The sequence below is a fragment of the Coniophora puteana genome (genome assembly GCF_000271625.1).
Source record: "Coniophora puteana RWD-64-598 SS2 unplaced genomic scaffold CONPUscaffold_3, whole genome shotgun sequence".
NCBI classification, from domain to species: Eukaryota; Fungi; Basidiomycota; class Agaricomycetes; order Boletales; family Coniophoraceae; genus Coniophora; species Coniophora puteana.
Window position 1 is genome coordinate 1124885 of NW_006913055.1, and position 23945 is coordinate 1148829.

Consider the following 23945-nt stretch of genomic DNA (forward strand, 5'->3'; position numbering starts at 1 on the left):
TCGTGCATCATGCCGGTAAGATGGTCTCCTTTTTCTGATCAGTCTGTTTACTGCCTCGTGTGCAAAGGGCGCCAATGTCCTAGATGGTGTACAAATATTATTTCTTCTCGCCTTCCATCGGGCCCTTCTAACCTCATCCCAGAACTAGAACCAGAACCGGAACGAGTCTGTCCTCATACCTTCCAAATCCTTTCGGTCATCGACTTCTCAGCTCCAAACTCTCTTTCTCCTTTCCTTATAATCGCATTGCATTCCTGCTGCCTTTCCGCTTTTTTCTCGCTGCCTCTCATCGTGCTTTTCCGGCTCGCTTTCCCCGCTCTCCTCTGTATAATCTCCCTCATATCTGCATTTGCATCGCTCTCAAAGACATCCGCTACGACGTGCCGTGACGAAGAGCCTCATGAGCTCGTACTATCATTCCTTCGAAAACATGTCCCTCCTCGACTCCGCCTCCGAAGGCAGCAAGGCGGGACTACTCGAGGCCCTCCGCTCGGGCGCCGACGTCAACGTTGTGGACTCCTCGGGCCGGACATCCCTCACATGCGCCCTCACCGCCGACAGGTCAGTGATAGCTCGGGTGCATGTTGTAAAGTCTCAGCTGACGCGATGCGGCACGTCAGGTGGAATGCCGTTGACGCGTCCGACGCGTCGTTCATGTCCGAGGAACGCCTCGCCACCATTCGGCACATCGTATCTCACCCCGACATCACCCTCTATTCGCTCAATGCGCCGCAGGACTCGATCGCAGGTGTTTCACCCCTCGGCATGGCTGCCTGGCTGAAGCTCGCAGAAGCTGTCGCCGTGCTTCTCGAGTACAGTAATGGCCTGGTCTCAGTGGATGGCTCAGACGCTGACGGCGCCACTCCTCTCATGTGTACGCTCTAATCGCTTCTGTATGTCCAATGAGACGCACGGATCTAACGGTGCGTTACAGATGCTGCCCGGGATGGGACTGTGGAGGTGGTCCAGCTTCTGGTGGGTATATGCGCGTTTCGTCTTTGAATACGATTGTTCTGATATTGACGTGTCCGCTCTAGCTCGCACATGGTGCATGTCCAGACGCGCGGGACCTGTTCCACCGGTCACCGGTGCAGTTCGCCCTGTCTCATCCTCACGTCCTGTCACAGCTTGAAGAATCGCTCCGATACCGTCGGTGGTCAGAAACCGAGGTTTGTCTTTTCAAATCTTTTGACGCCCAAGTGCTATCTTTACTGATACCGGGGTGCAGTCAAATAACCGCAGGCAACTAATCCAGCCCGCCGGTGTACCTCAAGATTACTTTTCGTATCCTCCCTCGCTGGGCTCCTGGCATCAAAACTCTTCTGTATCAGACGCAAACTCACCTATAACAGATTCACTTGTACAAGCTGTGCTCGTCTCGGACCTCCCTACTCTCTATTCACTGTTGTTTCCCTCATACGCCTTGGATGATTTCATGTCTTTGTCTCACTACCCTCTTGTAAACGATCGCGACATCGAAGGATGGAGTCCTGTACACTATTGCGCATCCGTGCATCAGCCCTCTGTGGAAGTTCTGGACGCTCTGTATCGCGCTGGCGCGGACATCAGTCTCTTCACATTTAAAGAACAGTATACACCCTTGCATTGCCTCGCACGATTCTCGCGAGTTGTAGATCATCCGGAATCGGCCCCTTCCTTGTACGAATTCGCTGTACACCTTATTCGGGACCTGGATGCACCCTTGTCGGCCCAGGATTCGAACGAAGAAACTTGCATCCACATCGCCGCGGAGCACGGCGAATGTGCAGATGTCTTGATTGCCTTTCTTGACTGCGACACTGGCGGACATGTGCAAAGTGCTCGCAACTCGCGGGGGTAAGTGGATTTAAACCCTAATTGTATCCCTGACGTCCAGGGAGCTTGCCTGGCCCAATGACTGATCGACCATAATTTTTAGACTCACCCCGTTCGAGGTTGCCAAGCCATGCTTTCGCTCATACTTTAAAACCGAAAGTGCCTTGGTCCGGCCCCAGTCCGCTCTCTCCGACCGCACCATTCGTCCGTCACAGCCAGCCATGCGCACTCGCACACTTTCGTCTTTAGCAAGCTGGGTTGGCCAATCCGGTCGTCAAACGCCGCAGTCCATTTACCGTCCTTACAAGGAGATCGACGTCCTTGAAGCCTCCAATCGCGTGTTGAATGATATTGATTACGTTACCGCCGAAATTCCATATGCCCACGGAACCGGCCTCGACGTTCTTCAGCGCGCGCTTGAAGACGTCGGCAGAGTCGGCAAGGACCTCATTGCTGCGTACCGCCGTCAAGGTGATGAGGCGACCCAGAGCGTGCGCGAGCTGCGTCAGAACCTCAACGAGGTCGATCAGCTCTGGGAGAAGACGTCGCACGACATTGACCAGCTCGAGGACCTCAACCGCAGCGGCTTGGTCTCGCTCATGGCACGCAAGCGCCTGCATCGTGGCTCAGAAGACTCACAAATCACGGCCGTAGGTAGCGAGGTCGACGTCAAGGACGGATCGTTCGTGGACTACTTGGAGGAGCCGTCGTACCAAGAAGCCTCCGTCGCCACTGAGATCTTCCGCCAAGCTGCCATCGAGACCACCGACCAGCATACAGGCGCCCGCGTTGTCCCATGGCCAGAGTGGCTGGACTCCTTCATTCTCAGCGCCGACTCTTCGACCTACCAGACCCACCTCGCCAACCTCATCGAGATCGAGAAGGAGCTGATCGCCCGCGACGCCGCTCCGAACGTGGACAAGGCCCTCCCAAAAGAGCCCCGTCTAAAGGGCATACTCTCAAATCGTCGTTCGCGTTACGAGAAGGCGGAGAAGAGTGGCGTGTCCAAGCTCAAGACATGGCTTAAAAAGAAGATCGTCTCGAACAAGCCATTCAGCCTTGAGATCGTGTACGACCTCGACGACGACTGCGCCGTCGGTACCGATGTCAAGCAGCCGGCAATACCTATTACTCTAGACATCCGCGAGCCGCGGTCCCCAACTATTGCAGAGAGCGGCGAGAACCCGGGACTGGGCCCCGTTCTGGCTGCCGTCGGGCGCGATCTCAGCCGTATCGACGACTGCCTGCGAAAGGTACGCTTGAATTAAGCTTGATGAATTGCGTATGCCCCCCTTGGAGCCTTGATTCCTGATCCTGCCTCTCTGCTAGGTGGACAACCTTATCCTTATCGTTTCCAACTCTGCGTCCCGCGCCGAGCGAATCATAAACCGCACTCTCAAGGTCCGTCGCGACGCTGATTTCATTAACCCTTGATCGCGTGAGACTGATACACCGGGCTGTGCTTGCTTTTTTTCCCTCGTGCAGGCGCAAGGAGCCGAGGTCGAACGTCGCCGGGCCGAAAACGTCCAGAACGGCGTGGTGCTCAACGACATCTTCGCGTTCTCCACCGACATGATTGATTCGCCGCAGTTCCCCGACTACACCGGCAGCAACAGCGGGAGCAGCAGCCCTGCATCGTCGTCGCCCTCGAGCACGCTGTGCTCTCCGCTCGCGTCGGCGGCCTCGTCCGTCGTCTCGTTGCCAGCTTCCCAAAACGAGGCAGAGGACGTCCGCGCGCTCCGTCACCTGTTACGGCGCAAGCTCAACGCGGCCGCGGCCAACGCCGAGAGCGAGATTTCGCGCGCCAATGTCTGGCTGACCGTCCTGAAAGAGACCCTCCGCGAGGTGAAAAACCGGACCATTGTTTGATTGATAAAATTGTTGTGCCTGTTTTTGTTGTTGAACTTTTAGCTGTTGTTGTTGTTGTTGCTGCTGCTGTTCTGCTGTCTGTTGTGCTTGGGCTTTCGATCGTTTGTTCGTATATTATTGTATATCTATGTACATAAGTAGAGTGTATCGTTTAGCCTATCCCTTGTCGTATTGCATAGAACTGCATTTTGCATTACCACCCTCACGTGTACCCGTAGCCATTGTAGAATCAATCAAATTCTTGTTTCGGTTTCATGTCATTCGATCGATTTCCGGATGTTTGTCCATTTTCCCATGTTCAAGCTATCAAGCGCGCATCATGGCAGAAAAATCAGATGTATTATTACGGATATGAAAGCGCTGCGCCTGAGGCGAAAAGGGTTATGGTTGATGGTATTACAAGAGATGAAGGAGGCGTTAATCAGCTTTAGGCACGTAGCTATCTCCGCAGCGAGTCCGTCAGTTTTCGCGAGAATGCTTCGCGACACTGATAATGCGTCACCTCGCCCCTGTCCGTGTTGCTCAGTAACCAAGACTGAGCTTAGAGTGGCCAGGACGTACCTAGGGGCATGCACCGCAATAACACTGTTACCAATGCGTTTGTGGCAGTGGGGACATCTGCGTATAGAGCAATATATCAGCAAGCAGGCACGAAAAGTAGGCTGCGGGTCGCGGCCCAATCAGCTTGACTTACATCCGACTGTCGGTGATCCTCACGCGCCGCGATTCCAACAACATCAACTTCTGGGCAACGCTCTCGGCGTGGGCCTTGTGGATGTCTCGCACGACATGGGTATCAAATATAGGTGCACGGAGCGCGTCGAACAGATAGGGACGGACATCCTTGGCTGTGACCAGAGGAGGAAGGAGCTGCAGCGTTTCGACCGAGTCTAATCGCGGACTGTGGCGGCTAATCAGGTCCAGAGCGGGCTTCAGTAGATCCGCCGACGTCTTGACCGTCGGACGAAGGTATATTCGTAACAAGGTAAGGAATATGTTCGCCGTTTCAGGGCCCGCCGCATATATGCGCTTACAATAGCTTGACAAACGATGAGTAACCTGCTATATTTTTTGGTACAATATCGCTTACTCTTCGGCTTTGGGGTAGTCCCGCAATCTGTAAACGTAGAGCTCGAGCGCATGCCCATGGCGGCCCATGCGCCCAAGTAGAATTGCCCGTGCCTCATACAGATCTAGAACGAAAGCAAGATGAGAATTTGGAGACGGCGTTATGCAGGAACGGCATACCATCAGGAATGTGCCCGTACAATCTGTCCGGCTGATAGGAGAAAGTGCTGTCCAAGAAAGTGAGCAGTTTCTCGTAGAAAGTCAACCGAGTATCTTCAGAACCGCGATCAGCAAAACGGGCAACGAAACCTAGCTCGGACTGACCTTCATCTTTCCGTTTCCGAGCAGCCACCGTGATGGTCAAGTAGAGTTCTGCGAGCCGATTGTGGAAATGCGATCCCTCCTCGCTCTTCTCGTCAATGACATATTCAATATACCGTGCGGCCAACCTCGGGTCAATTTTCTCGAGATAATCGGTGACTACTTCAAAAGGTAGCTCAACGTCATCCGAGGTGAAAATCTGACAGGAAATCAGTCGATATCTCCGATGAGGCAACGGCTGTCTATACCTCGAATGCTTGTTCCTTATCTTCGTCGAATATCCAGCGTGACCATTCGAAAACCTGATCCTGATGCTCGGGACCCAGCTTTCTAAGATATGCGATGGATGGGCTGAGCTTGTCTCGGGGATCATCTTCCTTGGAGCTCAAACTAGAAATAATCAATAAAGTGTCAGGTACTCGAAAGAGAAGACCACTGACTCTTTCAATAGTGACAAAGCTTTGGAGTGCATCTTCTTTCCATGATACAGGTCGATAAGCTCCGAAAATTTCTTGAAAAACGATTAGTCATTATAGCGAACAGCCAAGAAGTAGCAAGACGACCAACCCCACGGGCTCGCAGTTCTTCTTCCACCTCAGACACTTCACACCAGTTCGGAACTCGGCAAAGAGGTCCAAGCATGGACGGGCGTGTTTGTAGGTACGATTTGAACAGTGCAGTGTCAACAATTTGAGCAAAACGGATGAGCTGCTCAGGGGTAAGGGACGAGAGGGGGACATTAGGAATGGCAAACAAGTCGTCTACGGACGTCTCTGAAAGGAAGGGCAGGCTATGTGACTGGGCAGAGGTGATATTGACGGCTTCAAGAGCGGGTGCTACTTTTGGCCGGCGGTCGGTCAAGTACCGCCATAATGCATCCACAGAACGACTGAATTCATCTGGCCATTTTATGAGCCAAAGTAACTCGAACAGAGCTAGTTTCAGTCCTTACCGATTGGTTTCTTCGGTCTTCTCCCACTTATAGACGCGGTATCATCGTCTTTTGCCATAGACGGTAGCAATGAAGCAAAGGTCGACTTCGATTTTGCGCGCAGCGATCCAGTCGGAGAAGGTGATCTTTCCAATGCAGCTGTTAACGACTTCTCTTTCCCGCCATTTGCGTTCCCTGTATCTGTCGAATTCGTAGATTTGGCGTCATCGTTCTCCGCAGGTTTGGGGTTTGAAGGACCTCCAAAGAGGGGTATCCATTCATCTTGGGGCACTGATAGTCTGCCAGCAACGCTCTCTGGATAGAGAGCAACTACTTTCGCTGGGTTTAGGTCCAGCTCCAGGAACGTGTTGATGGCATCGTCATACTTCCCTGCGCGAAACTGCGAGACAGCGTACAGCGCCCGAATCTTGGTTTGACGTTGGTCCTGTTGATCAATGGTGAGGTCGCGTCAACAGTGCATGATTAGGAGGGCCGTACCCTATCGGGTAATATTGACACATCTAGGGTATGGAGAAGCGATAGTGCTTCAGCGTAGAGGCCACTGGTAACCAACTCGTCGATCTGGTCCATCCATGAGCGCATGCGTAGCTGCCATATTGAGCTACCCTCGGAATTGGCAGCGGTACGGTCTGTTGGAGTAGCAACGAGATATATTGAGGGCTTGCTGGACAGAGTTGAGGGCGTTAAGAGCCGTATTGTGTAGGTGGCGCTGGCTGGGCCTGTGGGTGCTGGCGTTAGTTGCGGCGGAAAAGGAAGGGTCTGGACGTTTGAGGCAGTAAGATAAGACGATATTTGGACCACCGGAGATTGTATCATAGTGTTCTGAGTGCCAGTAGCAGCTGTATTCTTCTCATCTGAAGGGGCTGGCACGGTTCCAGGTGCTAACGCTGACAAAATATACGGCTTCACATACGCTATGCTGAAGTCAGAATAACCTATCAAGAACGGAAGAGCACAATGACGATACCTAATTCTTCAGGTGGGCTTGGCCAGTGCAGAGTGTGTTCCCTTAGAGGCCTGCCATCGGCGCCGATCATGAAACCCTGGTCTACATGAGTCAATGTGCAATGAATGCTGCAGGGATGACATAATACTCACTGTCCTTGACAATCAGTGCCTCCCCGTCGCTAAGTCTGACAAGTCCAGGCTTGGCCTTAGCTCCGAGACCCAACGTCATGTATCCAGTGAACCCCGAAAGCGCACCCATTGTTGGGGCGGCTGGCATGGGTGTGGTGACCTCAAGAGTGGTGAGTTTATTAATCGAAAAGACGGCGTAATCATTGTTTGGGTATGCGAAGACTACATTGTCGTGGTCAAGAAAGGCGATAGCTCGTGGAGAGTGGGGAAGAGGCGATTCCTGCGATGACTCAGCCCTCGCGGAGAAGAAAGGACGTCAAGATGCTAACCTTAGTCTCTTGGGGTTCACCATCCTTCCAAGAATATAAGACAACTTTCCGCTGGCATCCAACCAGAAGCTGCGTAACAATGGTGGGGATTGGCATTCCCTTATCAAACGGCGATTCCCCAGAGGGAGTAGTGGGTTGATCGTGGTGAATGGAAGTGTGAATGCCAAATGAGAACGCTGTCTTGGCTTTGATGAGTGGTGTCGGAGGTGCGAAGCTCGGGAGAGGATACAAAGTAGGCATCTTATCTGAGAGGCCCGGTTCACGTCAGACACATCGAGGTTGATGGAAATCGTAGCGTACCTGTTAGGATGACGAGCGAGTTTATGTCCTTGATATAGCCCAGTTGTTCAATAGCGCGCCTCGACAATCCTCTCCTGCTCTCCACAAGAGTTGCCCCTTCTTGCGACGAGCGACTGTTCGTCAAGGCGCATCTTTGATATGTAAAGACAGTATATGCTTACCAGGTCCAGCTTCTGCAGAGTATACGTGGACATTTCCAACGGCGGTCCCAGCATACAACCTGTCGCCTAACGTAGCGTTTGTGATGAAGCTAACTTTGGACCTGGAGAACGGAGTCTGGTTTACCTTGGATCAACAGTGACTCGGCTCGCTCTTTGATCCCGGAGCAAATGAGGATGGGAGGCTCAAATGGTGCCATGATGTCGTCTTGCCCCGCCTTCAAGCTGAGGTATGAGGGTAGGACTCGAGGCTGCACCAACACGTTCGAGTCCCGTGTACGACGCGCCCAGCTCGCTACTTACGTCAGGTCACATATGTAACGCAAATAGGGGTTCGGGTACATCGTGAGCTTCAAGAACAGAGAATACTCTATCACAACAGCGATAATGGGCACTTTGCATCAACGTAGCGACGGACCAACGAAGACCCAACTGTCCATTCAATGTGGGAAGTATCTGACAAGCCGGGCAACTGTCTCCTCTGTAGTCTTAATATATGCCTCAATCCCCAACCTCAAATCCAAAATATCGACCGGAGGCGGATGTGTATTCTGGAAGTCGGCTTGAAAAGTGTCGTCGATTTCCTCTTCATTTAACCTATATTATCGCACATGCTAATGAGATGTTTTTTAGATGGAGCAAAGAAAGTAGCTACCCCTGCTCTGACAACCTTTGAAATCGAGTTCTTTCCTCTTCAAACGCTTCCGTAACCCAGGCTTTGCATTCCTCACAGAGTTCATGAAATCCCCTGCGCTCGTCCTCGGATAGGTCATGATTGAACTTGGAGACTGTCAAATCCTCACTGCCTCGCTGCGCGAATATCGAGAAATAAATGGCTAGCTGCTTTGGCAGAAGAGCCGAGTCGGTTCCTATAAATAGATGATAAACATGCTGTGAGGAGTCAAGACACCTTCATAAACACTGTTACCAATAAGTTCACGTACCAGAGAGATGAGATTGCGAACCAGGACCAAGTACGTCTCCCGGTGCTTATGGCTTTGCTCTCTGAAGCTTGTGAGTTGCTTCTCCTCTCCTGGCTTTAACGCTCTTCCGTCCATGCTAGGTTCCGTAAGGTAGTAAGCCTGCCAAGTCAGCGCAGTCTCAATCTTGTCTAGCGCAGACTTGCGCAAGAACTCGAAGTGAGGCAATAGGTTAAGGACGTCGGGTATTTGTTTGGCGGTGAAGACCGGCCGGAGGACATTCCGTAGGGTATAGGCTATCAGATCGACGCGAGGGAATTGTTGAGGTGATTCAGGCAGAACACGTTGTCGAATTATATCTATAGCGTTTTCACATCACCATCTCAAGCCCGTCAATCTCAGAAGAAAGGGCAAGAGTGCACACCATAAATCTTTCTGTTACGCACGTCTCTATCTGAGTCGGTCTCGAGCCCACCGCTCCCACCCTCCGGCGTCCTGATGGCACCAATCAGCTTGTTGAGCTCATCCACTTTGGTAATATGTCCTGAGGTTAGATAACTTGCAACTGAGATCTTGAGCAACTCCGGAAGTGGTATTGAAAGCAAGAGTGAGCTTTCACCACTGTCGCGGTTTGGCCACATTAACTCGCGTAAAGTCATCGCACGTGACCGCGTCCTATTAATATCGAGGACGCGTCTCGGACCATAGCTTGTGACCATCTTGAGATCTCTCATCTGAACCCTCCAGCAGCCAGTCACACTGCACGTGTAAATGTACACGTTGGATGGGATTCATCCTCGGGCATTGTTAATGCCAAAGCAGCCATAATTTTATACACTTACTACGACTACAAAATGGTGAACTGTTTGGACTGAGTTGGGGGTTTCAAGTGCTGAGGACACACTGTATTTACATAGTCCAAAACGTGTTACCATTCATCTTCGTCATCAGAGTCGGAGAAAAGGCGTGGTCCTTCAAACGGCGTCATCGACGTCAACAGGCGATCTTTGCTCGATGAGTGACAAGAGGAAGACGGCTGAACAGTGGTGTCTGGCTGGAGCTCAGATCGCAGCGTCGCCGTTGAGGAGTACTTTCTCCCTGTTTCGCGGCTATTAGGGAAAGCGGGCGATGATATACTTCTCGGAGCCTCTGCCGCTTCCATCACGCCGTTCTGGTTCTCTCCAAACTCGAGGCTAGGGAGGTTGTTATCTAGATGACGTCGTGCTTCCTCAGGTTGTCCGCCGAATTCCGTCAGACAAGTACGCAAGAGAGGAGGGTGGATAAACCAAGTCAAATTGCTCGTCTCCTTCGATGGTTCTCCATGAACGCTATGAGCGCTGGACGCAGCACTTGAGATTTTCGTCGTTTCATCCATCCTTTCCTCGCCGTATAACAGAGAAGAGTGGACAGAGCCGTTCCCCCAAGTGCAGCATGGCGCTACGTCGTATGGATTTCGTTGACCCAAAAGAACCTGAGAATGGCGTCCGCTAGCATCTACCTTGAATTCGGAAGGTATATACCCCACCCCCTTCCGATCAAACGAATAGGCCTGCTGAGCCGAGCCTATTTCGATCGAAGGCAGGTCAAGAATGTCGTCAATAGTGTTCCAGGGATTCTCGTCTTCTATAAGATCAAGCGGCAGAATCTCCGCTGACGGCGCACCATGAGCGATAGGGATTGCCTGTGGTGCCGGGCTTTGAGGTTGGCGCATATAACCAACCTCCGATGCTAGATCTGAGTCGTCGGAAGGTCCATGGCCAGAGTACAGCTTTGATCTTAGAGGAGAATAACGGGTGTAGATTAAGTGCCTTTCTGGAGAAAGTTGTGTCGAGTGATCTGCTGGCAGACGAAAACTCGGAGGAGTTCGTGGAATTGCATCACCTGGTAGAATCTGTGTCGGCCAACTAAAGGTAGGATTTGCAGGTGACGTATCAAGATTGAGCAAAGAGACTGGTGAACTCAATAGAACGTGTTCAAAAGGTGGGAAACAACTTTCGGAAGACTGTTCAAGAACTCCGGACAATCGAACAGCTTCATGATCCAGCAGCGAGGTGTTTTGCGCCTTAAAGTCTCTATTTGAGGACGACGGCGTCGCGGTTCCCGGAGCGATGTTCGGTGAGTATGACAAAGTTAGAGGGTTGGGCTTGAACCGACATCAAAGGTAGTTCAAACGTCAAAATCTCAAGCATTCGCGGTTATACCTCAAAGAAACTGGACGTGGAACCAGATATCCGGTCTCCAGGTCGGTCTTTCGCCCGAAGAGTCGTGAAACGTTTTCGAGAACGCCGAGTTGTTGAGACATCCTGCAGTCCAGCGAAGTCGGGGATTGCTAGCATACGACGTATCTCCGCCCGCATGGAGAGCGCTAACAAAAATAGGTTGACCGAGGTAGATATCGCAACACTGGTCACCTACGCTCTGTCGTATCAAGAACTCCTAGGAGCCGTGAAGATCTTCGCGGGCTAGAATTCGGGCTTGAGGATAAATGGAAACGTGCAGGCTCTTCATGAACAACCCTTGGCCCAGTTCTCGTAGTTTCTTCTGCATGTGCGTCCCGGCGAGCTTGAAGCAAACTGAAATCAGACAAAACCGATCCTAGATTCGGTCGGGAGGAAGCACGTGTCTCGCTCTGAACTTTCTGTAAGAGTGAACCAAGTCTCTGTCGACTGAAGTGTTGTTTTTGGATGCGGCCCGTAACGTCTCGTGAGCGGGCTTTTGCCGCATTTCTAACGTTGGCAAACCACGTCATGGGATCTGATGCGAAGGAGTGTTTCTGAATTAACGAACCTTCTTCCACCCATATAGTTGGCTCCAGCCATGGCTTGAACCTGAGATTGAATTCTTGAATTAGTGAGAAGAGAGACTGGTCGCGCGCGTGGGTCAGAAGAGACGTTAGCAAAGTCTGGATATTGGATCTGGACCCCAGTGGCACGGGGATAGCAAGGCGGCCTAATGCGGCTCGGCAATGCCCGCCGATAGGGTCCGTGACGGGTCTTCCACCTTCGTTCCCTCGGAGCTCCATCTCGGATATTGACTTCGTTTTCATTCAGCCAATGATTTAGCAATGAGAAACAAACGCGGGATGTTTTTCCCTCTTCCCACTTTCTCATGATCGAGCAAACAGACGTATAGCCTCCGTATTCTCGGAAATGCATGTGGTCTCAAGAACGTCACCTCCTGTCGACTCTCACAGATCGTTCACGCGATATGAGACTCCAAAGCCTTATAAAAGTGGTCTATATCAATGGATCGGTCGGTCAGGCTCGACACCTAGCGGCATCTCTTCTTTCTCTCAACCTTAAATGGTGCTCTCTTCGCAACTTTTTATCTGCTTGCTAGCTGCCCGCAGCTTCCTCGGTGTCTTCAGCACGCCAACGGTAGCTTCCTCTGGCTCAGTGGACGTGACGCTCAAGACTGGGGTATTCAGAGGTCAATCTGGCGTCAATGGAACAGACTCGTGGCTTGGCATACCTTATGCACAATCTCCGGAGGGCTCCCTTCGGTTTAAAGCACCTGTGCCAATCACGAACGCCTCTACTGGAGTCCAGTACGCGTATTCATTCGGCGACGCCTGCCCACAGCCAGCAACGTCCAGCATAGGCGCAAACATTAGCGAAAACTGTTTAAACCTTAATGTAAGGCTGCTTCACGAAGATGTAATGCTATACTTCATCCCTGATCGTGACCTCGTACAAGGTGTGGAGACCGAATGGTACCTCCTTGGACGCGAAGCTACCGGTTTTAGTATGGCACTATGTAAGCTATTTTCTAGCTTGTCTCATATAAAGGGCTAACATCGTCGCAGGGCGGTGCATACATGATAGGGTCAGCAGCAGGACTCCACCGTATTATAACATTGTAGCTACTGATTGACATTCATCACAGAGCCGCTTCTGATCCCAGTTACAACCCCACACGTAAGTGCATTACACCACCATAGTGGCATTTCATACCTGTTCAACACATAATTTTTAGGCATCATTAGTCAAAGTGTCTCCATGGGCAAACCTCTAATTTTCGTATCCGTGTAAGAAATCACAGTGCCTCCCAGGTGAACTCAGATTGCTCACGTGTTCCATAGGAACTATCGGGTTAACACCTTTGGCTTTGTGAGCAAACTTCTTGATAAGCCTGAGACGATGCTAACGGTGGCCGCCGTTAGTTGGCAAGCAGTGATATCCCTCCAGAAGACCTCAATGCGGGCTTTTGGGATATACATGCCGCCTTGGAGTTTGTCCAGGAAAATATAGCTAGCTTTGGTGGTGATCCTTCCAAGGTACGGACTCGAAAATAAACGTTTTGTTTCTAACCGAAATAACGGTATCGTAATCATAGGTGACAATATGGGGCCAGGTATACTCGCAAATCTTTCAGTGGAAGACTCTGCTAAATTTAGGTTATGAATGTGAAGTCCGCGGGTGCTGGCGCAGTGGAAGCACAACTATTGTTTACCCCAACTCCTGCTCCCTTCCGTGCTGTAATTGCAGACTCTTCTACTGGTCCTATGTTCGTATGCCGCAAAAGTTTACATTGCCTATGCTGACTTTGCATAGGAAAAATGCGCCGTATGCCTATCAATACGACAAGCCGGGAGAACCATACTACCGCCTTCTCGAAGCTACGAACTGCACAGCTGGGCCTACCTCGGTGGCTTGTCTGCAGAAACTCCCCTACGAAGTATTTTGTCCGAGTTATATAATTAATATCCCGCTGATATGACCTTTCTCAGGTACTTGCCAATATCAGCAATGCGATGATTGACAACACGCTCAACCAACAGTTATGGCAACCAAGCATTGGACCCGCAGGCAGCTTCATGCCTGAACGTCCTTCGGAACGCATCTTGAGTGGAAACTTCCCAAATTTACCCTACCTTGGAGGGACTAATGTACGTGTCCATTTCTGGCAAATTGAACACTGGATTGAACCCTGCGCAGCTGAACGAAGGCACGCTTTTCAGCCAGTCGGTCTTCAACCTCAGCCTACCCAGTTCGGAACAAACTGCCGCGTTCGATAGTTTCATTGAACATCTAGTCATTGACAATTCAACTCTCACTACCTCAGTCATGCAAGGAATTGATCAGTACTTCCCGGTGAACGACACTTCGTATGGAGGACTCTACCACACCGGGGACATGCTATTTGATAGATCTGAAGCCTGGTACACGGACAGTATGTTCCTCGCTCCGCGGCGCTATCTATTCGAGCACACTGCAAGTCGGCTGCCTATGTATTCATACTACTTTACGGAGTACATTCCAGGAAACCCCATTGACCTTGGAGGTGCGTATGGTTCATTTAACTTCAATTGCCACCCTGAACTCTCCTGCTAGTGTACCATGCTTCGGAGCTGTCGTTACTATTTGGGCCTGTCCCCAACCCAGTCGAGAACACCTTCGCCAATCAGATGCTAAGCTACTGGATTAGCTTCGTCAATGATCTCTCGCCAGCCGGTAAGCGCGGCGTTCCGCCATTTATTTTAGTGTCGTTTGATCATTTGGTTGATATTCTCCTCAGATGATTGGCCGAAGTATGATCCATCCGCGCCCCAGGTCATGCAACTCATGCGTGATAATGTTACACTTATTCCAGACGGTGAGCATGGTTTGCACTTCTGTGGAGCGTGACTGGCTTCTTACTTGAGGAACAGATTTTAGCCTGAATAGAACTGAATATCTGAGCACACCTGCGCTCCTGAATGCTTTTGAGAAATAAGACTGCGAGTTCAATCATTTCTCGAAGGCCCAATTTTATATGCTATGGTTTATCTGCTATGTTCCGTAAAACCGACCATACGTACAATCGCATGCAGTCAACTACGAACATTGAACGAACATTGAGCGAGCAAGTTGCTTGACAGAGATCTGAGATCGGGTACGATCACGTGTTAGCATACCCCGCTTCGACCGTCAACCTGCACACCCTTTCGACTGCGATGCCATGGTCCACGAGCCTGGCAGCCTGCGATCTGAACCTGAAGAGCAGGACATTGGTCTAGTGCCCTCGCCTTACACCTCTCCGAATACATCCCTGGCTTCGTTTGCCACGAAGTCGGAATCATCCACTGGTAACCCTCCGTGGCGAGCATCTACTTACCTCAAGCCTGAGCAAGCGGACCTGACACCAGCGAGGACCGTTGGACAGCTGTATAACTCGCGCTCAGTTCCAGACGATGTTTATCTGACGGAAGGTCCTGAAAACGATGGATCTGAATCCCAGTCGGGAGTCGCCAATCTTGAGCCGGAACAGGTCACCAGCTTGCGGCGGTGGATTCTAGGTTTCGCTCTAGGTGCGCACCTCTGTATGATTTGTATGAAGCACAGTTACAGTTGAGGTGTCAGTTGATTTTGACCTGGATACCGGCCCTGTAATGCGAAGTGTGCATCCCCCTCTCTGGTTGTCTACGACTGAGAAGGAAAACATGTAAGTTGATGCCCTTGCTATCTGATGTTCTCTTAAACTTGAATTGTCGGCAGCGCATTCTCCTCTTTTCCTGATTCTCTTCGTTCGGATGAGGGCAGTCAATTCCATTCATTTCGCATACGTGACCACGGATCGCGCACAGAATTATCTGCCTTGAGTGCTCAGAGACCTGAGGCCTTGGACGGTTTCCTGTACGGGTATGCTCATTTCTGCCAGCGCAGAGATACTTCGTCAAAGAGAGGGTATTCACAGGTATGACAGGGCCCATCGTTCACGCAACGTAGTAACTTTTTTCAGCGCTCCATTGTCTTGCTAACTCAGCTACAATACCCCGCGCTATTCACCGAGATCATCAGGAGATTTGGATTACTTTACGACAAACATGGCACTGGCATACTCGAGTCTGCCCTCCATAACATTGCCCAATGGTTTGCGCTCAGTTGAATACATGAATTAATTAACGTATACCGCAAAGAAGGTGTAAACCTCTTCCAGGAGCCATGTGCGAGCTCGGATTCGTCGGAGATGTGATTCATGCAGAATTGCCTCGAACAGCAGACGATCCCCAGCTTTCTGAAGCGAAGATGCAGCTTGGCGCCTACTATGACTCGACTTCTACACATGTACGTCCTCGCGGAAGTTCTCTCGAACGGAACTCATGATTTACTTTAGATAACGGCAAGCATAGCACCTCCCCGCCCACCTCCAATCCTACTATTTCAGGCATCGCTCACGCACCTCTGGTCAATCTGGGAGTGCCTGATATTCTGTGAGCCAGTTCTGATATTCGGCAAGTCGCCCATGGAAACGAGCCAAGCCGTGTGGTGGCTCCGTGATCTACTACGTCCAGTAAGCAAATTGGAGCCTTTCTTCTGTTGGCTACTTATGCAAGAACAGATACCGTTAGCGATAGACTTCCGACCCTATTTCACGATGCAAGATAAGGACCATACAAATTTCATCAATAAGCTCCCTCCCCGAACTGGGCTCGTTCTGGGTGTTACCAACCCATTCTTTGAGAAATCATGTCGACATTGGCCGCATGTACTCAGCTTGGGAAGAAGCTCCAAGTAGGTCACTGCGACTAAACCAACGCCCGGATTGCGTAGGGACTGACATCCAACTTCAGTGTAAAGGTCGAAGGGAAGGCGACTGTGCCACCTCCTGGCTGGGCCACTAAAATCCATAAACGTTATACGTCGAAGGATAGGCCCTTTTTGAAAGAGCTTGAAGACGCATGCTCTTCTAATGATCAAGGTAATGTCTGCATAAGTAGCCCTCTTTGCTTCGTCGATACTGACGCTCTTTGCAGAGCTTATCGCTTCAAGTTCTGTCAAGCTTCGCAGACACTTCTCCTCCCGGACTATCGCTATGCTGGCTCCCTTGAATCGATACTTCAGTACGCTCATTCCTTCCCCTGCCGAGAGACAGAGTGGCAGTGAACGCATCAAGCCATTCAACAACACTCATTTCTTCGCGTCGTTGAAGAAGTACGGATCCGCTATCCCGTTCAGATCTTCGCGAAAAGAGAAGGAGTTCTACGAACGATGGTTGAAGACTCCAGCATTCGGAATGTGGCTTGCACAGCAGGAGAAAACGGTGGTAGGGGTGCTCAAAGGCCCCTGAACACTACATGAAGGACCATAGCAACTAGCCTTGGAGCTCACTCATAAAGAGATGCTGAGGGAGTCTGCCAGAGTCGTTGAGACATTCCAAGACGCCGAGAGCGTTCGTTGACAGATGTGGAACCAAGAGTTCGCGTTGAGGCATTCAGTTCATGAGCAAGTAGTAACACATGAATGGGGATTAGCGTTGTATTTGCGATAAAGCTCGGAGTGTCTAAAATGTCCATCTCAGAGCACTTCCTGCAAGGAAACCTTTGAAGAATATGAGTATCAAAGGGACTGTGATTTGAAAATCGATTACACACAGGTACCCACAACCGCCATCATCCTCTTTCCGCCGACACTCCCAGGAGCACTTGCTCTTGACATGCGCAACGCGTAAATGCCTGTGATGCCGAATGCAGCAGAGCCAATAACTTTGCAGGTAATACAATCTTGAGGTCGACTTCCGGTAGACACCGGTGAGTCAGGATGTGCCTGGGATGTGTTCATGCTGGTTGGTGTACCGCGAGGTGAAAGCAGCTGTTAACGAAATTCATTTAATATTTCAGGACCGGTCTACAGTCCGCGACCAATGGCTGCCGACGCGTTGCGCAAGCGAAATTATCGAGTCGCGTCTTCGGGACTGACCGCGTGCAGCCCCCTGTTTCGCAAACGTCCTGAACCTGGCTTGAGAGTGCTTCAAGCAAAGATTACAGATTGATTGGCAGATTAGAGTAGAATGCTGGTCATCTCGGTGCTTGCTAGGAAAAGCGCTTTAAATTCTTGAATTGGATGGCTGTCGGTGGCTGCTCACTGAGTACACAGGAACAAACAGTGGTGTCCTATAGAAGTGATGACAAATCGGGGTTGCGTTCATTCGCCTCTCCACCTTGTTCGCTTTTGACCTGCATCTCTTCCACATCTCGCTCGCAAATCGCTCTCCCTTCTTCCTCAAGACGTTTCTCTCCTCAACAAATCGCTCACTGCTCTCCCTCTAGTTCTTACGTGCACGTTCGCATCTGTAATTAGGCCCTCACAGGGTCCGCACTCTCATTGTATCCATACCATGTAAGGTGTCCTCTGTTCTGTTCGTCTCGCTAATGTCCTTGGTGGCGGAATGCGTGTACGAGTGTCTACTTGTAAACCCTCACTTGTCCCCATTCTGTCCCTGTCCCTGGCTATCCACATGCTGCATGTCTTATGTTGTCGGTACTCATACCTCCTGTCATCTTACTTTGCAGTGCAAAAAGTTTCTGCTCTTCCATCTCTCTCCCCTTGAGTCTGCGAGTGCATCATGCCTGAGGACGATCTTGATATCTACGGTGAAGATGACGGCTTCAATACGCACGAAGTAGACCAGGTGCGCACCTAGTCTTGCATTCGGAGAACCCCTGACGTGACTTTATGCGCGTTCCCAAAGTTACCCGATGATCATGCATATATGGAAGAAAATGTTGAGACAATCACCACTGATGTCGAGCCTGTCACTGGTGACAAACGGCCACGTGAAGACGAGGAGGAACATGATGCTCCTCAGAGTATGGCCCAGGTACCAAGACTGTCTCCGCAGGTCCAGACGAACAACCCCAGCAATGCCATGACCAACACCAATGGCACTGTATCTGGAGGAATAAGCTATGTGGCGTCCCCCGGAATCAGCGGCGGAGACCTGAGCATGGCGAACAATGACGCCATCTATATCGGAGAACTCCAATGGGTTCGCGGTTCCTGTTTTCCGTAATCTTGATCATATGAAAACTTACGTCGTGACCCTTCAGTGGACAACGGACGAGGACTTGCGGCAGATTGCTCAAAATGTCGGAGTATCCATTGACCACAGAGATATAACATTCTCCGAACACAAAGTGAACGGGAAGAGTAAGGGGTACGTTACCAACGGATTTGGAGGTCCTTGAATGTTCACATTATCGGTTGTTAGAGTTGCATACGTGGAATGTGGTAGCTTTGACAACGCCAACACCGTCAAAAATTGGTTCGAGAACAAGTAAGTTATTTTATGTAACAGTTCGGCTAGGTTAATGAACTTGTTATCAGCGATTTCCACAACCGGCGTGCAACAGTCACCTTGACCAGTTCAGCGAATGGAAACCCATTTCGAACCCTGCCCAAAGGTGAGCAGAGGCACATACCATTGAAATATAATCCTTTTCTCACTAATCTGCAGAGCCTCCCGCTCGAGACATGAGAAACCAGCAAGGCGGAAACGTTGCTACCGGAGGAGGTGCGGTGAGCCGTGGCAACTTCCGTGGCAACTACTCCGGCGGCGGACGTGGCGGGGGAAACGCTAACAACGGCATGGCTCGTGGAGGCGTGCCGAACGCGATGGGCAACATTGGCATGGGCGGTATCGGCATGAACCCAATGGGCGGAGGTATGAACATGGGTAACATGGGCATCGGTATGGGTATGGGCATGGGTGGCATGGGCAATATGAGCGGTATGGGCGGCTTTGGTGGCATGAACGGATTCATGGGTGGAGGAGGTAGGGGCGGCATGGTACCTCAAGGTCCCCGAGGGGGCATGGTGAACAACCGAGGCGGCGGGATGATGGGGAGCATGGGTATGAATTTCTAGCGGTTTGCACATGGACGCCATTATTCTTACAATGTCGCTGTAAATTCATAGGGATGGGTATGCAAGCTAACGGCGGCACCGGTCGTGGTGGCTACGGCATGCAAGGACATCTCAACCCTGCGTTCATGCAAGGGAATCAGGGTGGTGGGAATGGTCAGTTACCGCCCGACGGGCCTAGGAAACGTTTGCGGGCTGAGTGAGGGATATATGATCGACGATATATTCTGCAAGACTAGACACAGTGCATTTCAGTCGCGTCTTGGTCGCTCCATCCGCGAATATTGCGCTGGCGTGATCCTTTCATCTTGGACGATATATATCCTTAATTATAGTTGTGCTTTAGCGGCTTCTTGTACAATGCTTGATCGATGAGACCACACCAGACAACGAGACTCGACAAAATTTAAAGAACAGTGTTGGTATTGCAATTGGGTGTTATGTTGGTAGCATGCGATATAACAAAAATAATTGATATGGTATGGATGCAATGATTGTGCTAAAAAGCTAACTCTATGTAAACCTACAAATTCTCTATCGCATTAATATTAATGGTTGAACGGCTAGAGGCGTTCTGCCCTTTACATACAGTCCGCAAAACACAGCTTACAGCAGGAGTTATGACGAATAAGTGGTATGGATAAACCGATCCAAGTACAATTACCATCTAGAGTCCACGGCGTTCTCGCTCTCGCTTCCTCCGACGTTTCTCCTCCTCGTGCCGCTTCTCCTCCTCAAGAGCTGCCAGGTCTTCCTTCTTCGCAAGGCGCGCACTGGAGAGAATGTTAAGCTCCAGCTGCAGCGAACAAACAACAGAAGAGACCAACCTGCGTAATTCTTCCTTCTCCATAGCCAGAGCATCCGCTTCCATGTCCTCGTCGTCGCTGTATACATTTTGATTCATGTAGGTGCCACGATCCTTGCCAAATAATTTCCAAATTTCGGAGCGGTAGTCATCATCACCGGACGACGTGGCAGCCTTGCGTTTCGGTGGCGGCGACTCCGAGCGTGAGGGCGAGCGGGCGCGTTTCTTTGCCGGCACTGAACGGCTAGATGATGATGCCCGCGACTTCGACGGAATAACCTTGCGGGTGGGCTCCGAACGCTTAGAAGACGATGGATATTTGGACGCTTGTGTGTCAGCGCGAGAGGTTCCCACAGAAACCTTGGGCATCTGCTTGTCTTTACTGAAGGAGAGCGAAGACTTTGGCTGCGAGTTGCTCGTGCTCTTTGCCATTGAGGCAACAGGCTTCGGAACGCTGACTGCCTTCGCCGCGGCCGATAAATGAGAGGTCTCTGTTTGAACACATGGTCATGAACTACTGACTCGTGTCTGGTGCAAGTGGACGTACTTGGGGGTGGAGACATGGGCGAGCTCCGGCTGGAGGTGGGGGCCGAGGGCGCTGCAGCAGAAGACTGCGAGGACTGTGTGGCTTCCTTCTTTTTAGCCTTGCCAAACCAATCATTGAACTCCTTGGCATTATCGCCATCTAGTACGGCGTTCTCTCGGGCTTTCGCCCGGTCCTGCAGGATCTCGTCGATAGTCCGCACGTCACGTTTAACGACATTGAGCTTCGTCAATGTGTTGGGCAGGGCCGTGAGCCGAGCCTTGATGGACTGCGATGAGTCTCCTGACGTGGCCTGAGATGGCGTTGTGGCATCGATGGCCCCACCAGGGAGCCGCCGCCCGCCAGCTCGGGTGTAACCTGAGTGACTAGACGAGCGCTTGCCGTTGTACGTCCGCCGCATATCCATGTCAAGCTTGCGTTGCCTCTTCTCCTCGCGGGTCAGCATCATCCCGGGTGACTCCTCCTCTTCGTCGGATGGCATGCGCCGCCTGCGGACCTCCTCCCGCATGCCACCACTGGAGGAAGGCCACTTGGTTGGTTTAGCCTTCACGGCGCCATGGAGCATAGCATGTCGCTGTTGCTCTTCCCGCTTCTCCTTTTCTTCCTCTCGTTTCGCCCGCTCCGCCTCTCGCCTAGCCTGCGCCTCCTTTGCCCTCTTCTCGTCCTCGAACCTCTTCATGCGCAACTTCTTCTCTTCTTCTAATCTTTTCCGCTCTACCTCCTCCTGTCGTTTGCGCTTGTCTTCCTCATTGCGTTGGCGTTCCTTGAGGGCTCGCTGTACAGCGCTTTCGGCCTCCTGGGTCTGAGAGGCGCTCAGCGCCATAAGAGCGGCAAAGCCAGACATTTCGAGTTCAAGCGCAAAAATGAGGAGCGCTGAGCAGGTGGTTGAAGAAGAGAGGGAGCTGAGAGATGGAAAGAATAAAAGGAGAGAGGAGGACGGTCTATGCACTTGCTGACGCTGACGCTCGGCCCTCGCTGCTGTGTTCAGCTCCGATTAGTCAGCTACAGTCTAGATTAGGAAACCCCCTAAACACGATACAGCAGTCTATGTATTGTGATTTCTATGTAACAACAAGCAGGCAAGTAACACAAGAGCGCGCGCGCATGGGGCACTGTACACGTTTTTGTCCCAGAGTAGCAAACAAAGGGAAGGATACAAAACTGGTCATGAGGGGTCGTGATATTGTGCAAGTGGCAAGAATCAGTTCTTCCAAAGTCGACGAGGAAGGAAGGTGGTTCCAACGAGGGCTATGACAACCAGAACCATAAGGAGGCAGTATGCAATCCAACCGTCTTGATGTTCCCGGATTGAGAACGAGAAAGTCGAAGTCGAAGAAGCGGGTCCGATGGCGCGCATAATCGAGACGACCATTTGTGCCATGCCGTTAGTAGCGCCAAGCGACGCCCTGTTTGGCGAAGCGGCCGCAATGAAAATGAAGATAGAAGCTATGGTAGCCCTTAGGACAAAGCGATGCCATATATGATAGAATGAACTCACCATATGCAAGGTTTAAGGTGACAGATAGCATGATTTGCACGCCGATCATTGCCCACACACTTGTGGTAATGCCATCAGCCTTAACCATAGCATTGATGATTGGGAAGGTGAGCATTAATGGCACGCCACTGGCAATCGAGATGGTATAGAGGTTTTTGGTACCCAATCGGTCATTTAGATCCGCAAAGAAGAAAATTTGGGTAAGGCCGTTGATGATACCGTACACCGCAAGAATCGTCCCGATCTTAGGAGGATCCAAACCCAGACCACCAAGCGCTATTGGAGTCGCAAAGAAGAGCGGTTGAATAGCACGAAATGCGATGTCAACTAACGACAATGCGGCATAGTTGCCTGCCGCGACTATGACACGCGGGATGAGCAGCTTGCGGAGGGGCAGAGGCTTGTTCTCGTCGCCTTTGGGCGCAGTCTCTGGGGCCGCCAGAGTCTCCGATGATTCAGTAGGTGAAGGCACTGCCGTCGCGACATCTTCTTCCTTGCGTCTGAAAAGGCGAGAAAGAGACCACTGAGTTGGGACAGTCTGTGTAACACGTGTTAGACCATGAAAGTAATAGTCTGTATTTTTGTTTGAAGTACCTCTTTGAGGAACAAGAACGTCACAACCCATGCAAGCGCAGAGAAGGTCGCCGGAACAGCACAAGCCAGAAAGTAGGGATATTCCTTGAAGAACTCCCATGCACCGAAAGTATTGGGGAAACGATCTGCCGGCCTTGATAGCGCTCCTCCTATGAGGGGCCTAATGCAAAATTAGCAACGACGCCAAGAAAACAAACAAGAAGTGCCTACCCAAGAGTGCCTCCAGTCGACCAAGCGATAGGCATGTAAGCGTATGCCTGCGGCAAACTCGTCTCATCCGTGATCTCAACCATCATACTTTTGATGACACCAATGTTGCCGTTCAATGCACCGTTCAAAGCGCGACTACCATCGGTCGTCAAAATCTTGAAAACTCACGAACAAAGATAGAACGGCGTACCTCATGACAAGACCAACGAAGGTCTTGGAGAGACCGAAACAATACATAGAGATTGAAAGCCCGAAGAGTCCCGTCAGGATGACTGGCTTGCGTCCAATATGATCTGAGACACGACTCCAATGAAGGACCGTCAAGGCTTGGGTTGCAAAGAAAAGTGAATGCTATGAAGATATTATTGTTTAGTAAACTAACACGGATGTTCTGCCTGTGGAGAAAGCACGTACCATTAACCCGACATAATGTCCGACTTTGGATTCGTCGCCATGCGTGATGCCAATGTCACGAATGAGCTAGAAAACGTCGATCAGCATTGCAACGCGGGTGAAAATTGCAAGAATTGCTTCTCACCTGCGGCGCAAATGGCGAGATGACCTGAGACGTGAGCGGCTCAGCGAGCTGAAGGAACAAGATGATGGAAAACTGTCGCCAAGGCAGTGGTGTCCTGGCCTTGGGCCGCTGCTCGTGCTGCAGCAGGGGTGTTTCCTCATCCACGGCTCGCTGAGAGGACATGACGGTTCGTAAGAAAGAGAGGTAAATGCGGTCGGAGGGCCGCTCGGCCGGGAGGGTGGCATGGGTGACTCGACCGAGCTGCTCAGAATGATTAATGATCACTTGTTACGTCTGAGTTACTCCTTCTGTCAGCAATTTGGTCTAGTAACGCGCTCAGAATGAA

At 51.1% G+C, this 23945-nt stretch overlaps 7 protein-coding genes across 7 annotated transcripts; 4 read left to right on the top strand and 3 right to left on the bottom strand.

The window, feature by feature from the left end:
• Window positions 1-385: 385 nt before the first annotated feature.
• On the top strand, window positions 386-3899 carry CONPUDRAFT_163164 (uncharacterized protein). Its single transcript, XM_007767575.1, has 8 exons — window positions 386-561; window positions 621-874; window positions 935-975; window positions 1038-1169; window positions 1229-1836; window positions 1919-3068; window positions 3145-3216; window positions 3301-3899. The coding sequence occupies exons 1-8, from the start codon at window positions 401-403 to the stop codon at window positions 3682-3684; spliced, it is 2802 nt and encodes a 933-aa protein (XP_007765765.1). The 5' UTR covers window positions 386-400; the 3' UTR covers window positions 3685-3899.
• A 224-nt stretch (window positions 3900-4123) lies between these two features.
• Window positions 4124-7202, bottom strand: CONPUDRAFT_51492 (rab guanyl-nucleotide exchange factor; the record flags this gene model as incomplete). Its single annotated transcript, XM_007767168.1, has 13 exons — window positions 4124-4193; window positions 4246-4302; window positions 4379-4723; window positions 4775-4877; window positions 4933-5025; window positions 5077-5272; window positions 5322-5463; window positions 5514-5584; window positions 5641-5972; window positions 6026-6449; window positions 6503-6939; window positions 6993-7073; window positions 7124-7202. 13 exons carry the CDS (start codon window positions 7200-7202, stop codon window positions 4124-4126), a joined length of 2430 nt encoding a protein of 809 aa, XP_007765358.1.
• Window positions 7203-12111: 4909 nt separating this feature from the next.
• CONPUDRAFT_88290 (alpha beta-hydrolase) lies at window positions 12112-14524 on the top strand (the record flags this gene model as incomplete). The annotated part of the gene is made up of 16 exons (XM_007767576.1): window positions 12112-12238; window positions 12263-12444; window positions 12506-12565; window positions 12615-12634; window positions 12695-12726; window positions 12785-12836; window positions 12891-12918; window positions 12972-13085; window positions 13145-13162; window positions 13221-13315; window positions 13363-13486; window positions 13539-13697; window positions 13747-14092; window positions 14143-14262; window positions 14327-14404; window positions 14460-14524. The coding sequence occupies 16 exons, from the start codon at window positions 12112-12114 to the stop codon at window positions 14522-14524; spliced, it is 1620 nt and encodes a 539-aa protein (XP_007765766.1).
• A 231-nt stretch (window positions 14525-14755) lies between these two features.
• CONPUDRAFT_99518 (DUF1630-domain-containing protein) lies at window positions 14756-17080 on the top strand. Its single transcript, XM_007767577.1, has 8 exons — window positions 14756-15232; window positions 15286-15484; window positions 15530-15660; window positions 15711-15855; window positions 15905-16081; window positions 16130-16302; window positions 16362-16489; window positions 16545-17080. Exons 1-8 carry the CDS (start codon window positions 15180-15182, stop codon window positions 16856-16858), a joined length of 1320 nt encoding a protein of 439 aa, XP_007765767.1. The 5' UTR covers window positions 14756-15179; the 3' UTR covers window positions 16859-17080.
• A 1200-nt stretch (window positions 17081-18280) lies between these two features.
• CONPUDRAFT_50628 (uncharacterized protein) lies at window positions 18281-19434 on the top strand (the record flags this gene model as incomplete). Its single annotated transcript, XM_007767116.1, has 5 exons — window positions 18281-18556; window positions 18618-18724; window positions 18779-18844; window positions 18895-18971; window positions 19025-19434. The coding sequence occupies 5 exons, from the start codon at window positions 18281-18283 to the stop codon at window positions 19432-19434; spliced, it is 936 nt and encodes a 311-aa protein (XP_007765306.1).
• A 423-nt stretch (window positions 19435-19857) lies between these two features.
• CONPUDRAFT_163169 (uncharacterized protein) lies at window positions 19858-21732 on the bottom strand. The gene is made up of 3 exons (XM_007767578.1): window positions 20784-21732; window positions 20259-20727; window positions 19858-20204 (listed from the first exon to the last, which is right to left on the bottom strand). The coding sequence occupies exons 1-3, from the start codon at window positions 21622-21624 to the stop codon at window positions 20099-20101; spliced, it is 1416 nt and encodes a 471-aa protein (XP_007765768.1). The 5' UTR covers window positions 21625-21732; the 3' UTR covers window positions 19858-20098.
• Window positions 21733-21777: 45 nt separating this feature from the next.
• Window positions 21778-23791, bottom strand: CONPUDRAFT_119329 (MFS multidrug-resistance DHA1 sub-family). Its single transcript, XM_007767579.1, has 7 exons — window positions 23621-23791; window positions 23497-23562; window positions 23273-23433; window positions 23083-23217; window positions 22873-23032; window positions 22279-22816; window positions 21778-22226 (listed from the first exon to the last, which is right to left on the bottom strand). Exons 1-7 carry the CDS (start codon window positions 23780-23782, stop codon window positions 21982-21984), a joined length of 1467 nt encoding a protein of 488 aa, XP_007765769.1. The 5' UTR covers window positions 23783-23791; the 3' UTR covers window positions 21778-21981.
• Window positions 23792-23945: the final 154 nt, after the last annotated feature.